Source organism: Lepidochelys kempii, chromosome 1 (assembly GCF_965140285.1).
Source record: "Lepidochelys kempii isolate rLepKem1 chromosome 1, rLepKem1.hap1, whole genome shotgun sequence".
NCBI lineage: Eukaryota > Metazoa > Chordata > Testudines > Cheloniidae > Lepidochelys > Lepidochelys kempii.
This window is the reverse complement of record NC_136380.1, coordinates 295,017,398-295,029,921: the sequence shown is the minus strand read 5'-3', so window position 1 is coordinate 295,029,921 and position 12,524 is coordinate 295,017,398. Positions and strand designations below refer to the sequence as shown.

At 44.2% G+C, this 12,524-nt stretch overlaps 1 protein-coding gene across 1 annotated transcript in view; it reads right to left on the bottom strand.

Annotated features, from left to right (window-relative positions):
* Positions 1 to 2,766: 2,766 nt before the first annotated feature.
* Positions 2,767 to 12,524, bottom strand: part of LOC140910082 (uncharacterized) — a 30,296-nt gene continuing 20,538 nt past the window's right edge. Inside the window, exon 3 of the mRNA XM_073340270.2 lies at positions 2,767 to 2,954. Coding sequence (XP_073196371.2) covers positions 2,767 to 2,954 — 188 coding nt within the window. The remainder of the gene's footprint in view (positions 2,955 to 12,524) is intronic.

Sequence of the window (12,524 nt, the reverse complement as noted above, 5' to 3'; positions counted from 1 at the left end):
GTATTTTTCAATTCACCTCATACAAGTACTGAAGTGCGATCTCTTTATCATGAAAGTGCAGCTTACAAATGTAGATTTTTTTTTGTTACATAACTGCCCTCAAAAAAAACAAAACAATGTAAAACCTTAGAGCCAACAAGTCCATTCAGTCCTATTTCTTGTTCAGCTAATCGCGAAGACAAACAAGTTTGTTTACATTTACAGGACATAATACTACCTACTTCTTATTTACAATGCCGTGACCACCAGCCCAGCCCGGCACCATGGCCTCCACAGTGGCAGCCTTCATCACAGTGGCCCTTTTGGACACCCTGGGCGTATTGCCAGGGACAGGTCCAGTGCCCAAGATTTAGGTCAGTGTTGGTGTCATAGAATCATAGAAAATCAGGGTTGGAAGGGACCTCAGGAGGTCATCTAGTCCAACCCCCTGCTCAAAGCAGGACCAATCCCCAATTAAATCATCCCAGCCAGAGCTTTGTCAAGCCTGACCTTAAAAACTTCTAAGGAAGGAGATTCTACCACCTCCCTAGGTAACACATTCCAGTGTTTCACCACCCTCCTAGTGAAAAAGTTTTTCCTAATATCCAACCTAAACCTCCCCCACTGCAACTTGAGACCATTACTCCTTGTCCTGTCATCTTCTACCACTGAGAATAGTCTAGAACCATCCTCTTTGGAACCACCTCTCAGGTAGTTGAAAGCAGCTATCAAATCCCCCCTCATTCTTCTCTTCTGCAGACTAAACAATCCCAGTTCCCTCAGCCTCTCCTCATAAGTCATGTGTTCCAGACCCCTAATCATTTTTGTTGCCCTTCGCTGGACTCTCTCCAATTTATCCACATCCTTAATGTAGTGTGGGACCCAAAACTGGACACAGTACTCCAGATGAGGCCTCACTAATGTCGAATAGAGGGGAATGATCACGTCCCTCGATCTGCTGGCTATGCCCCTACTTATACAGCCCAAAATGCCATTGGCCTTCTTGGCAACAAGGGCACACTGTTGACTCATATCCAGCTTCTCGTCCACTGTCATCCCTAGGTCCTTTTCTGCAGAACTGCTGCCTAGCCATTCAGTCCTTAGTCTGCAGCGGTGCATGGGATTCTTCTGTCCTAAGTACAGGACCCTGCACTTATCCTTGTTGAACCTCATCAGATTTCTTTTGGCCCAATCCTCCAATTTGTCTAGGTCCCTCTGTATCCTATCCCTACCTGCCACCGTATCTACCACTCCTCCTAGTTTAGTATCATCCACAAATTTGCTGAGAGTGCAATCCACACCATCCTCCAGATCATTTATGAAGATATGGAACAAAACCGGCCCCAGGACCAACCCTTGGGGCATTCCACTTGATACCAGCTGCCAACAAGACATGGAGCCATTGATCACTACCTGTTGAGCCCGACAATCTAGCCAACTTTCTACCCACCTTATAGTGCATTCATCCAGCCCATAGTTCTTTAACTTGCTGACAAGCATACTGTGGGAGACCGTGTCGAAGCTTTGCTAAAGTCAAGAAACAATACATTCACTGCTTTCCCTTCATTCGTCCTCGGCGTCCTTTGCCCCACCTGCAGGCAATGCCGGCACTGCTTGCAGTGGCACTGCCAACAGAAGCACCAGCACCGCTGTTGCCCCCTCAGCTCTGGCACCAACCCTCCCATCAGCGGTACCACCGGTGGCTACAGCTTCGATTCCACCAGCGTCGATGATATCTGCATCGCCAGAACCAGCAACTTCAGCATCTGCTTCAGCACCAATATTTCTGCCCCCAGTGGTCCCAGTATCGCAAGTTGTGGAATATGGCATGCCGTGAGACCCATGGGGTGCTGAAGGGAGTGAGCAGGGTCCACTGGCAGACCTCTCCTCCTCATCCTCCCCAGATGAAGTGGTGGCAGGGATGTCGCTGGCCCCAGCTCTGGAGGATAACAGGCTAAACTCCATGGAGCTGTCCTGTTCTGCTCAAGTCATGCAAGTTCTACTTGGCAGTAGAAAGCCCTCCAGAATGGCAACGTACCTTGCCAAGTAGAAGAGTTTCTCTGTCTGGTCGGAGCAGCACTGTCAGTCACCAGTGCTTGCCTTGGTGCCATTCATACTGGACTACCTCCTCATTCTTAAGCAACAGGCACTATCCATGTCATCAATAAGGATCCACTTAGCCACCATCTCCGCCTTCCATCCAGGCGCAGATGGCCGCTCAGTCTTCGTGAACCTGATGGTCAGCCATTTCCTTAAAGGTCTCAACAGACTATACCTGCAAGTACAACAGCCTATCCCAGCTTGGGACCTTAACCTAGTCCTTTCCAGACTTACGAGCCCACCATTTGAGCCACTGCCGATGTGCTTCCTGCTTTACTTTTCATGCAAGGTGGTGTTTCTGGTGGCGATAAACTCAGCTAGGAGAGTGTCGGAGCTGAGGGCCCTTACATCAGAACCCCCTTACACTGTGTTCCATAAAGACAAGGTTCAGCTCAGGCCTCACTCTGCTTTTCTCTCTAAGGTTGTCTCCCAGTTTCACATCAACCAGGACATCTTCCTCCCAGTATTCTGTCCTAAGCTGCATTCCTGCAGCTGGGAGCAGAGGCTTTACTCATTGGATGTCCTCAGGGCACTAACCTTCTATATCGAGAGAACAAAGCCATTATGAAAGTCCATCCAGTTATTTGTAGTCTTCCCTGGATCACGTCATACTTTCAGGAGTGTTATGACTTGGCGAAGGTGCCCGCTCGAGCAATCCCCACACGCTCCACCAGGGCTCAGGCTTCCTCAGCAGCATTTCTGGCACAGGTCCCCACACAGGAAATCTGCAGAGCGGCAATGTGGTCCTCGATACACACTTTCATGATTCACTATGCGATCATTCAACAGGCCAGAGACGATGCGGCCTTCAGACGAGTATGCTCCAATCAGTGGATGACTCCGACCACACCTCCTGAACTTTGGCTTTTGAGTCACTGGATTGGAATGGACATGAACAAGCACTCAAAGAAAGAATGGTTACTCACCTTCTCATAACTGTTGTTCTTCGAGATGCATTGTTCATGTCCATGCCAATGCCCACCCTCCTACACCTCTGTCGGAGCAGCCGGCAAGAAGGAACTGAGTGGGTTGGGGATTGGCAGGGCTCTCTATTGGAAGCCATGAAGGCACGACTCCAGGGGGTGCCCAGGCCAACCCTACGGATGCTGCTAAGGGAAAAATCTTCCAGCTGGCATGCACATGGCACGCACACACTTGATTGGAATGGACATGAACATTACATCTCGAAGAACAACAGTTATGAGAAGGTGAGTAACTGTTTTTTTCCTGCCTCCAGCCACATGACATGGATTAGGGTTTACACATTGTTATGCCGCTATTACATGGCAGGACTCCAGTGACTAATGTTATAATTTTGTTCAATATAATATATCATTTTAATATCACATGATATCATAATATCCTCCACTGTTAGCTATAATTCCAACAAATCAATACAACTAATTAACAAAACACACAAATAACATCTAGGATGCAGTTCAGGGCAGACAACCTGAACTCAATTGACGGATGAGAGGGTTATTCTGCTTTTTATTGGACATCTGCCAATAACTGTTATTTGTGAACTTTGATGGTTTGTTAGTCACATGGTCACTTTTCATTCTCAAAAGAGTTCCTTCTGTGTAGATCCAGCACAGATCCTGAGTTTGCCATTCCTGCTCTTTTCATTGTCAGTGACTGGGTGGACTTGCGTTACTTCTGTCAGTTCACAAGCTCTGTCAATAGCATTCTGGATGTGTTAGGGGGTGTCCTCCTTGGTTTTATTTAGTTGTCTATTATTCCTCTTGTAGGAGAGGCCATCCATCCAGATCGTTATTTATGAAGTATGACCATTTATATCTGTTAAATTACCTGCAATTTCTTTAAAATCCACCTCCCTATCCCACTTGCAAGGGGGTAACAGTTTGATATTCTTATATAGCATTTCTTCCCTTCTAGTTTATTAACATATAGTTCTTTTGTAACTATTTTTTAAAGTTTATTGGCTGAGGCTGAAGAATCTTGTTAGATATGGCACTAGACTTCTTTCCTTCTGCCCTTAAATCTTTGAACTGATGACAAGTTATTCCATAATTGTCCATTATGGGGTTCTTGCTCCTCCTTTTTATGGATCTTGAACAGGCCAATGTGAGAGACAAGATACGGGACTAGATGGACAAATGGTCAATGGCGATTTCTATATTCCTATATTCCTTTATTCTAGTTTCAAAATCATTTGACTTTAATAAGACACATTAGCATGGATCAATTACACAGGAAAAGAAAATATTAGATCAGGTTTGAATAATGTAACCCAAGCCTTTATTATAGTAAATCACATAAATCTGCTATGAAAGTTTAATCAGTGTAGGCTGTCATGCTGTTGGCTAGTTTCAGAGCTTCTTACCCCATTGCACAGGCCATTATAGTTCAGTAGAAGATTAGCAATTTGCATGCATATAGTGTAATTATTCCCGGACTTACAATTGTCTTTTATCTAGAGATGTGAAAGCTTGACCGGTCTTCCTTGTGAAGTAGGCTTTTCTGTTTTTCTTTTAGAAAAAAATTCTCAACCCTTTCAAGCCCAAAGAGAGCTTCCAAAGTCAAGGGAGAAATCCTACAGAACCAGATTTAAGCATTTAGGCCTAAAATCTTCCATCAGATTCACCAGGAAGAGCTCATATAAGCAGTTTCAAATTAAATGTTATTCTGGCTGCAACACATCAATGTTAATCTCTGAAAGTGCCCATACATAGAATCACAGAATCACAGAACTGGAAGGGAGGTCATCTAGTCCAGTTCCCTGCACTCAAGGCAGGATTAAATATTATCTAGACCGTCCCTGACAGGTATTTGTCCAACCTGCTCTTAAAAATCCCCAGTGATGGAGATTCCATCGCTTCCCTAGGCAATTTATTCCAGTGCTTAACCACACTGACAGTTAGAAAGTTTTTCCTAATGTCCAACCTAAACCTCTCTTGCTCCCATAGCTTCTTGTCCTATCCTCAGAGGTTATGAAGAAAAACTATTCCCCCCTCTCCTTGTAACAACCTTTTATGTACTTAAAAACTGTTTTTATGTCCCCCCTCAGTCTTCTCTTCTCCACATTAAACAAACCCATTTTTTCAATCTTCCCTCATAGGTCATGTTTTTTAGACCTTTAATCATTTGTATTGCTCTTCTCTGGACTTTCTCCAATTTGTCCACATCTTTCCTGAAATGTGACACCCAGAACTGGACACAGTACTTCAGTTAATAATACGCGAAGTAGAGTGGAAAAATTACTAAGCGCGAAGTAGAGTGGAAGAATTACTTCCCGTGTCTTGCTTACAGTACTCCTGCTAATACATCCCAGAAAGATGTTTACACTGACTCATATTTAGCTTGTGATAACCATAAAATATTGTTGAAAACATGAAATACCATTTTCAACTGGGTCTGAGCCATTACTACAAACTGGAAATAGACAAACTGATCCCCAAAAGAGGGCATTTTGCCATAGAAAAGGAACATATTTCACACCAAAGGACCACTTACTCCAATTCTTCTGTTTTGGCGCTATCTTAGGTTAAAGTTATTTAGAGAGGAAAAGCTATTGATTTGTCACCGTTTGCAGACTGTGCAGGCTCTGGGGTGAGCCAAATGGATACACTTTTCTCTTTACTGCTTTTTGAATGCCAAATATTGTATCTGGCCCTAGTGCAGATAGAAAGAAGGCTACAAGACCCTTCTGTCCTCTTGCATTCCTGTTTAAGGGACAGGAAGGGCTTTCTTGTATTATCTTTTGAGGCACAATGACAAGGCAGAAACAGAAAGAAAGAAGACAAGTCCATGGATCTGTCTCACCCTGCATCAGTCCATGGGGTCCCCTAGAATCACCGTGGGAAAGATGCCCATGTGCAGCAAAGAGCTGGGAGAAGGAATTTGCTTTCTGAGGCACAGTTTGTGCACATGCACGTGCACACACACGCACGCGTGCTCTGCACTACAGCCTGCCAAAATTTGAAAAAAAATCTTTTTGTCAAAAATGGCCTTTTAATGAAAACAAGAAATCTGCAAAACGTTGACTTCCAACCTTTTTGTGACTTTTTTTTATTGAAATGTTTATCTGTTCTCTTCAAAATAATTAGCGAAAAATTTTGTTTACCAAAACCCAGGTTTCTTGGTCAACCACTTCCTGGAAGTCCATTTTCTGTAAACAAATACATCTGGGGGGAAAAAAGTCAATTAAAGAATTTCATGGAAAAAATAGGAAAATGAAAACGGAGTCCGTTTCAAATCCCGTGATGTGGAGACAACTTTAACAATTTTCAGTATATTTTGTTTTAATTTTTTGACCAGCTCTGCTGTGCTCTACCCCTTAGTTAGGGCCATGTGCCCCATAAGGAAGAGAGTGCAAGAGGATACACGTAATATTTTCAGTGTATGAGACCAGTCCCACCAAGCGCAATTCCAGGCCCCTGGGTGTTGTGGGGGTGTGGGCTCTGGGAGGGATTTTGGGCACAGGATGCAGGCTCTAGGCTGGGGCAGAGGGTTGGGGTGCAAGAGGGGGTCAGGGGATGAGCGCTTACCTCGAGCGGCTCCTGAAAGAGACCGGCAGTGGCTCCTAGGTGGGGGGCTGAGGGAGTCTCCGTGCACTGCTGCCCGCAGACACTGCTCCCACAGCGCCCATTGGCCACAGTTCCCAGCCAATGGGCGCTGCGGAGTCAACGCTAAGGGTGGGGGCAGCGTGTGGAGACCCCTCTCCCCAGGGGCCACAGGGACATCAGCCTCTTTTGGGAGTGGCATGGAGCAGTGGAGTGAGGGTGCAGGAAGCCTGCCTTAGCCCTGCTGCGCTGGCAGCGACCAGGGGCCCCCAGGACCTTTTAAATTGCCTGGGCCCCTGGGCAATTGCCCCCTTTGCGCCCCTCCTCCTCCCCGTCGGCTGGCCTGTATGAGACAGAGCCACAGGCTGGTTCATTGAGTGGAACATGTTAGTGCAAAAATAAGCATCTCATGCATACTTTGATTTACAGCTCTTTGATTGTAAGTGAGAGGACTGAGAATCAGGGCCATTATTTTTCTTTTCTCTGAGTACTCTACCTTCAAATGTAAGGATTCTCTCTGCCGGTCAGTTAGGTGCTGTGCTGGGGGAGGAGGGGGGGCAGAGGATTTTATACAATGAGAGAGACACTCTGGGTTATTTTTTTTCCTCATGGAGATGTATTTTTCCTTTGTTCTTGTCCTTAATCTAACATACATGGAATGGCTCACATGCTTAAATTTAGGAACCTGTTTAAGGAACTTTGCCAAATCAGGGTCTTATTATTTAATATAGATCTATTCATGTTAACAATGAAGGTTTCGTCTAAATGTAAATCTACCTTTGTATCTCAATATATGTGCACCAAAATCCTGACCAGTGTAGAGTTATATGAAAATTATTATTGAATTTTTAAGGTATTTTTTTAAAATCAGACTGTAGGGTTCAAACTTTCAAAAGGCAGGAGCCCAGGCACTTGACTGTACAGACAGCTTCTGCAATGGTGCATATAAAAAACTAATCCTTCACATGCACAGTTATTCCATTTGAATTCAAGTGCAGTTGCAGGTCAGCTTTTGCAAGTGCAGTTTTTGTGCAAGCTAAGGGCCTCCCTTGACAGAGTATATCTCTAACTGAAAAAAGAAAAGGAGTACTTGTGACACCATAAGCGAAAGCTTATGCTCAAATAAATTTGTTAGTCTCTGAGGTGCCACAAGTACTCCTTTTCTTTTTGCAGATACAGTCTAACATGGCTGCTACTCTGAAACCTATCTCTAATTGGTAATCTATGAATAAGCAGCCTTAAAGGTTGTGAATCCTGCTAAACAACTTGTACTATCACTTTCCCATTTCTTATTACTGCGATGCTACAAAACAAAGGAAGATGTCAATGGAAAGAATGTGAATCCAACCTGGACACCAAGGGTCCTCTTTGGGCCCACACTGACTGTTCTCTCCATAAATGTTGTAGGACTGTCAGCTCCTAAACAGGAAATTATTGCTGATACTTACACAAAATACCAGTGCCATGTTCTCTATCTACAGGAGATACACTCAGGATTACAGGACAAATGACCCAGGACATTAGGAATGATGTTGGCTGTGGAGAGACAGTCAATTTGGCAGCACTGTATTGTTAAGGCAGGTATCAGGATTGCATCCATCTAAAAAATGGAAGAGAATAATATCAAGCTTCTCACCGCTGAGAAGGATAAGATCTCCATAATTTCCATCTAGAAGCCACCAGAGATACTATTCAATTTCATCGACCCACCTGTATGACAACGAAGAGTACCACACATTAATTGGTGATTTCAACAGCCATAACAGTCAAGGGGGCTATACAGAGAGCAAAGATGATAGAAACTTGGCAGTTGCTCATCAGCTGAGCCTGCAGCTCCCTAGTTCTTTCAACAGTTGCCAGTGGAAGCATGTGTATAAGCCTGACCTAAGCTTTGTTAGTACTACATTAGTTCACATGTGTAGAAAATTGGTTCTAGACCTAATTCCGAGTGCATACCACCACCCAATGGGAATTGAGATAAGCACTGGTATCTTTTGTATCATGGTGTCAGAATGAAGTTCAACTTCAACAAAGCAAACTAGTTGGCATTCGCCAAAGATCTTGACACAGCTGTCAGACCTATTGCACTGATATCAAGAAATATGGCTGCTTTGTCGATGCTGTGCATCTGTCTACTAGGTGAAACATATCTTGTGGATGTCAGAGGGAATATAACCTTGGCCTAACTCCCCGAACAGCCATACTGTATGAGACATCCAGGCAAAAATTCCAAGCAGACCCCTTTGGTGATGACACAATAGCTGCTGGTGAACATCTACTGTTGGAAATTTCTAAAGAACACCTAAAATCCTGGCAGAACTTAATAGAATCTGTGGATATTACACTTAACAGCAAAAAACATAGTAGACCATATGTAGACTCTCCAACTCTGATATTTCAACATCTGGGTAATCAGATTGCCCACCAAATGCTACTACATGGGAAGGATAAGTGGACTACCACTACCAACTAGTCATCACTTCGGAAAATACCTCTGGATACATCCAGCAATCTAGATCTTAAAGTGCCTTCTCCATGAAGGATTGGATTCGGGCATCAATATCCTGAAAATAGGGAAAGCAGTAGGCTTAGATAACATCTGAACTGAACAGATCAAAAATTTCAGCCTACATAAATGGAAGGGACTCTTGAGTATGTTTAAGATTTGTCTCATCTAGCTCAAGATACTGAAAATCCGGTGACAAGCCAAGGTAGTGGCCCTTTTGAAGCCTGGTAAGGAACCATCCAACCCAAACAATTTTTGACCTCTCTCACTCTTGTGTGATATTTTAAAATTGTTTGAGTGACTACTGTTGTATTGCCTTATACAAGTTATCAGACCACTTCTGATCAATTAACAGGTTGGTCATGTAATGAATAGCTTCTGAATTTGATGCAACATATCAAAGATAAATATGAACAGGGATTGATTAGAATAGAGAATGACTCTGTATCCAGGGTACTTTGGCTCCCACCAGTCAAGCACCTTCCACCCAGTGCAGATCAACTCCAGAGTATATGGTGTTGTCTTAATAGACTCTGCACTGGAGTTGGTTGGTCTGGAGATGTGATGTTCAACTGGGCCTACATCACTGTCCCAATACTCATGACTGTCTCAATACTCAGTGGCAGAGAGCCTGAAAACATGAAATATCTCATGTGATGCCAGCAGCTTGTGCACAAATTCTCTTCCAGTGACCTGGCAGAGTGCAATGACTGGGCAATTGCATGTTCACAGATGTGGCAGGTTGCAGTATGAGGACATGACCCCAAGGCCTCATTTAAGGAATGGGGGATAAGTAGGAAGGAACAATAGGCACATACCTGAGGAATTCTAAACCCAGTACTATTCACTGCTGCTTTTGTTGCAACACTTGATAGTGATATAGGTATCTGATAAATGTCAGTACTAGGCTTAGCCTTGGATTACCGCATTGCTGTCCATAGTGAGAAGAACATATTCATTTAATAACTGGCAACAAGACAACAATAAGGGTATCTGCATTTTCCATCTTGCAAATATGCAAATGTACAGCTTTGTTGTTATTCCCAAACACATGCTGACATAAAATACAGAGTTATGATAAATTAGACTCTCCTGCTTGAGATAATGGAAGTGTCCTAGACCAGAAACCTCTTTTTCAGTACCATTGTTATGACATGATTGATCAGAAAATTATAAAACTGCCTGGTAAGCATACTATATATGTATGGACATCATCCTTTACACACAGAAAAAAGGCCAATGCTCGCAACTGTCACTCATGCTAGTAATTCTCACTCACCCATAGAGTCTCGTTTAAGTAAATGGGACTACTTATATGAATGAGGTTGTTCGATTAAGCCCTAGATTGACAGGCATCACTGCCTATGATGTGGTATTCAGAGATTTCAGCGTAAACCATAGTGAAACTATTGTTGTGGACCAAACTGTTACAGCAGGATGGTCTTCTCCAAAGCTTTAATATATAGTGTTATATGTTTCTGCTAGAGCTAGTAGCAGAAATAAATGTCCTAATGATTAGGACATTAATATATAGGACATTAGGGCATTAATATATTGTTGTCCAACAACTTGTAGTTGAGGTAGAGACTATCTTAAAGAAACACATTCAATCTTCATTTAAAGACTCTGAGTGATTCAGACTGTTGTAATAATTGGGTTCTAAAGGGGTTCCCTCACTGTAGGTGCACCTCCTTGTGGCTGGGTCTGGGAATTAGCTCTGACCCCGGCTGGTGCCCCCTTCTGTCAGTTGCTCATGCTGTGGTCCCCGCCCCCACACTCTGTGTGACTCTGGGTTCTCCCTCTTCATGACTCAGCCTCCTATCGGTTCATTATATAATTCCCTCCCTTCTAGGGCAACACAGTCTCACCAAAGAAGCTGGCTGATGTTACCTCAGATGATCTTCTGTTCCACCTCTAGTTCCTGTGCCATTTCCCAGTGGCCAGTAGGGGAATCTGGGCCCACCTGTTACTCTGGGTTCCAGCTCAGGGACCCTATGACTAGCAATTTAGGTCTGCTCAGCCTCAGATCCTGTTGCTGTTTCCTGGGCTCCTTCCTACCCCATCTCTCTAATCTATAAGTTTATATTGGAACTTCCTCTGCTCCTAATGGCTGATTGACCTCTGGCCTCTTGTAAGTCTTTTAAGTCTCCCCAGTCCAGGCAGCACCCTAGGGTGTATCCTTCCCCTGGCTCTCCTCATTGTCCTTGGCCAACTCCCTTTCCCTCTAAAGAGTGACTACAGACCATATGCCTGTAGCCCTTTCCTTCTCTCACTTCCTGGCTATATAATCCCAGCCCAGCTCCTTCCCCAGCTGAGCTTCATCAGCTGTCAGGCTTTATCAATCCCTGTGTCAAGCTGTCTGGAGTTGCCCATGACCATGAGTGCCAACCTCAGGGCAGACTGTAACAAACCAGGTCACCCAAGCTGATTGTGTGTTCTACAATTAGATTTCACCAAACCAGTATCAGATGTGAACTCCTCAAGCACTATAACAGCCTTCACATGGAGTCTCCAGTCTGTCTTGTCACCCAGGCAAGCCTGCCTTTGTGATAGATGATCCCTGGGTTGGGGTGTACTCCCCACACTGGCCCTGAGAGGTAAATTGGGTGAAGGAGCAATCCTGCAACTTGTCACAGCAGCACAGTGTGAGAGGGAGCCCAGACTGGTGGGTCAGGGCGGCTCAGTGGTACCTCAGTTCCAGGTGTCACCCTGGGGGGAACCCGTCACACTGATATCTATTTTAACAATACAAACACACAAGTGAGCCAGACTGATTTCCAGCTGTGCATTTGTCAGTGTTCAATGAAATCTAGGGACCTTGTTATGAGCTGGCACCTGCTCTGTCAGCATCACACACTGGTTCCCCTCAGGTGCACCATCTCTAAGTTTAATTAGTCCTTCCTGACACACATTAACCCACTCAGTGCTTGTGTGGGGTGACACCCCAGCATATGGGCTTACAGATTTATTGTGAGCTCAAATTTGAGAAGTGAGTAAAAATAATAAAATATCACAATAACCTATAACAATAAATGTTGATTGGAAAGGGTTCAAAAGGGAGACAGAAAGACTTGGTTAATCCAAACAAAAAGGCCTACAGTTATAATTTAAGGACTGTGATAAATTCAGGCCTGGTAAACAAGAGAAGTGTAGGTCTAGAAATCAATAGACCAAACTTGGGTGTGTCAAAAGTTAGGCCTAATTGTTGGACAAAATAATGAGAGGATGGGCTATTCTACCCAGCACTCCCTTTTTGGGGTCCTTAAAAAAAGATGTGGGGGGATTAAGGGCTGTCTGACAGCCACTGCTGGCTGGGAGATGGTTGAAACAGAAGGAATGAGCTTCACGATCATGTCTGCTGCTCCTGCTGGGACCTACGGAACCACCATAACACCATTAGGCCTTTATTGTCC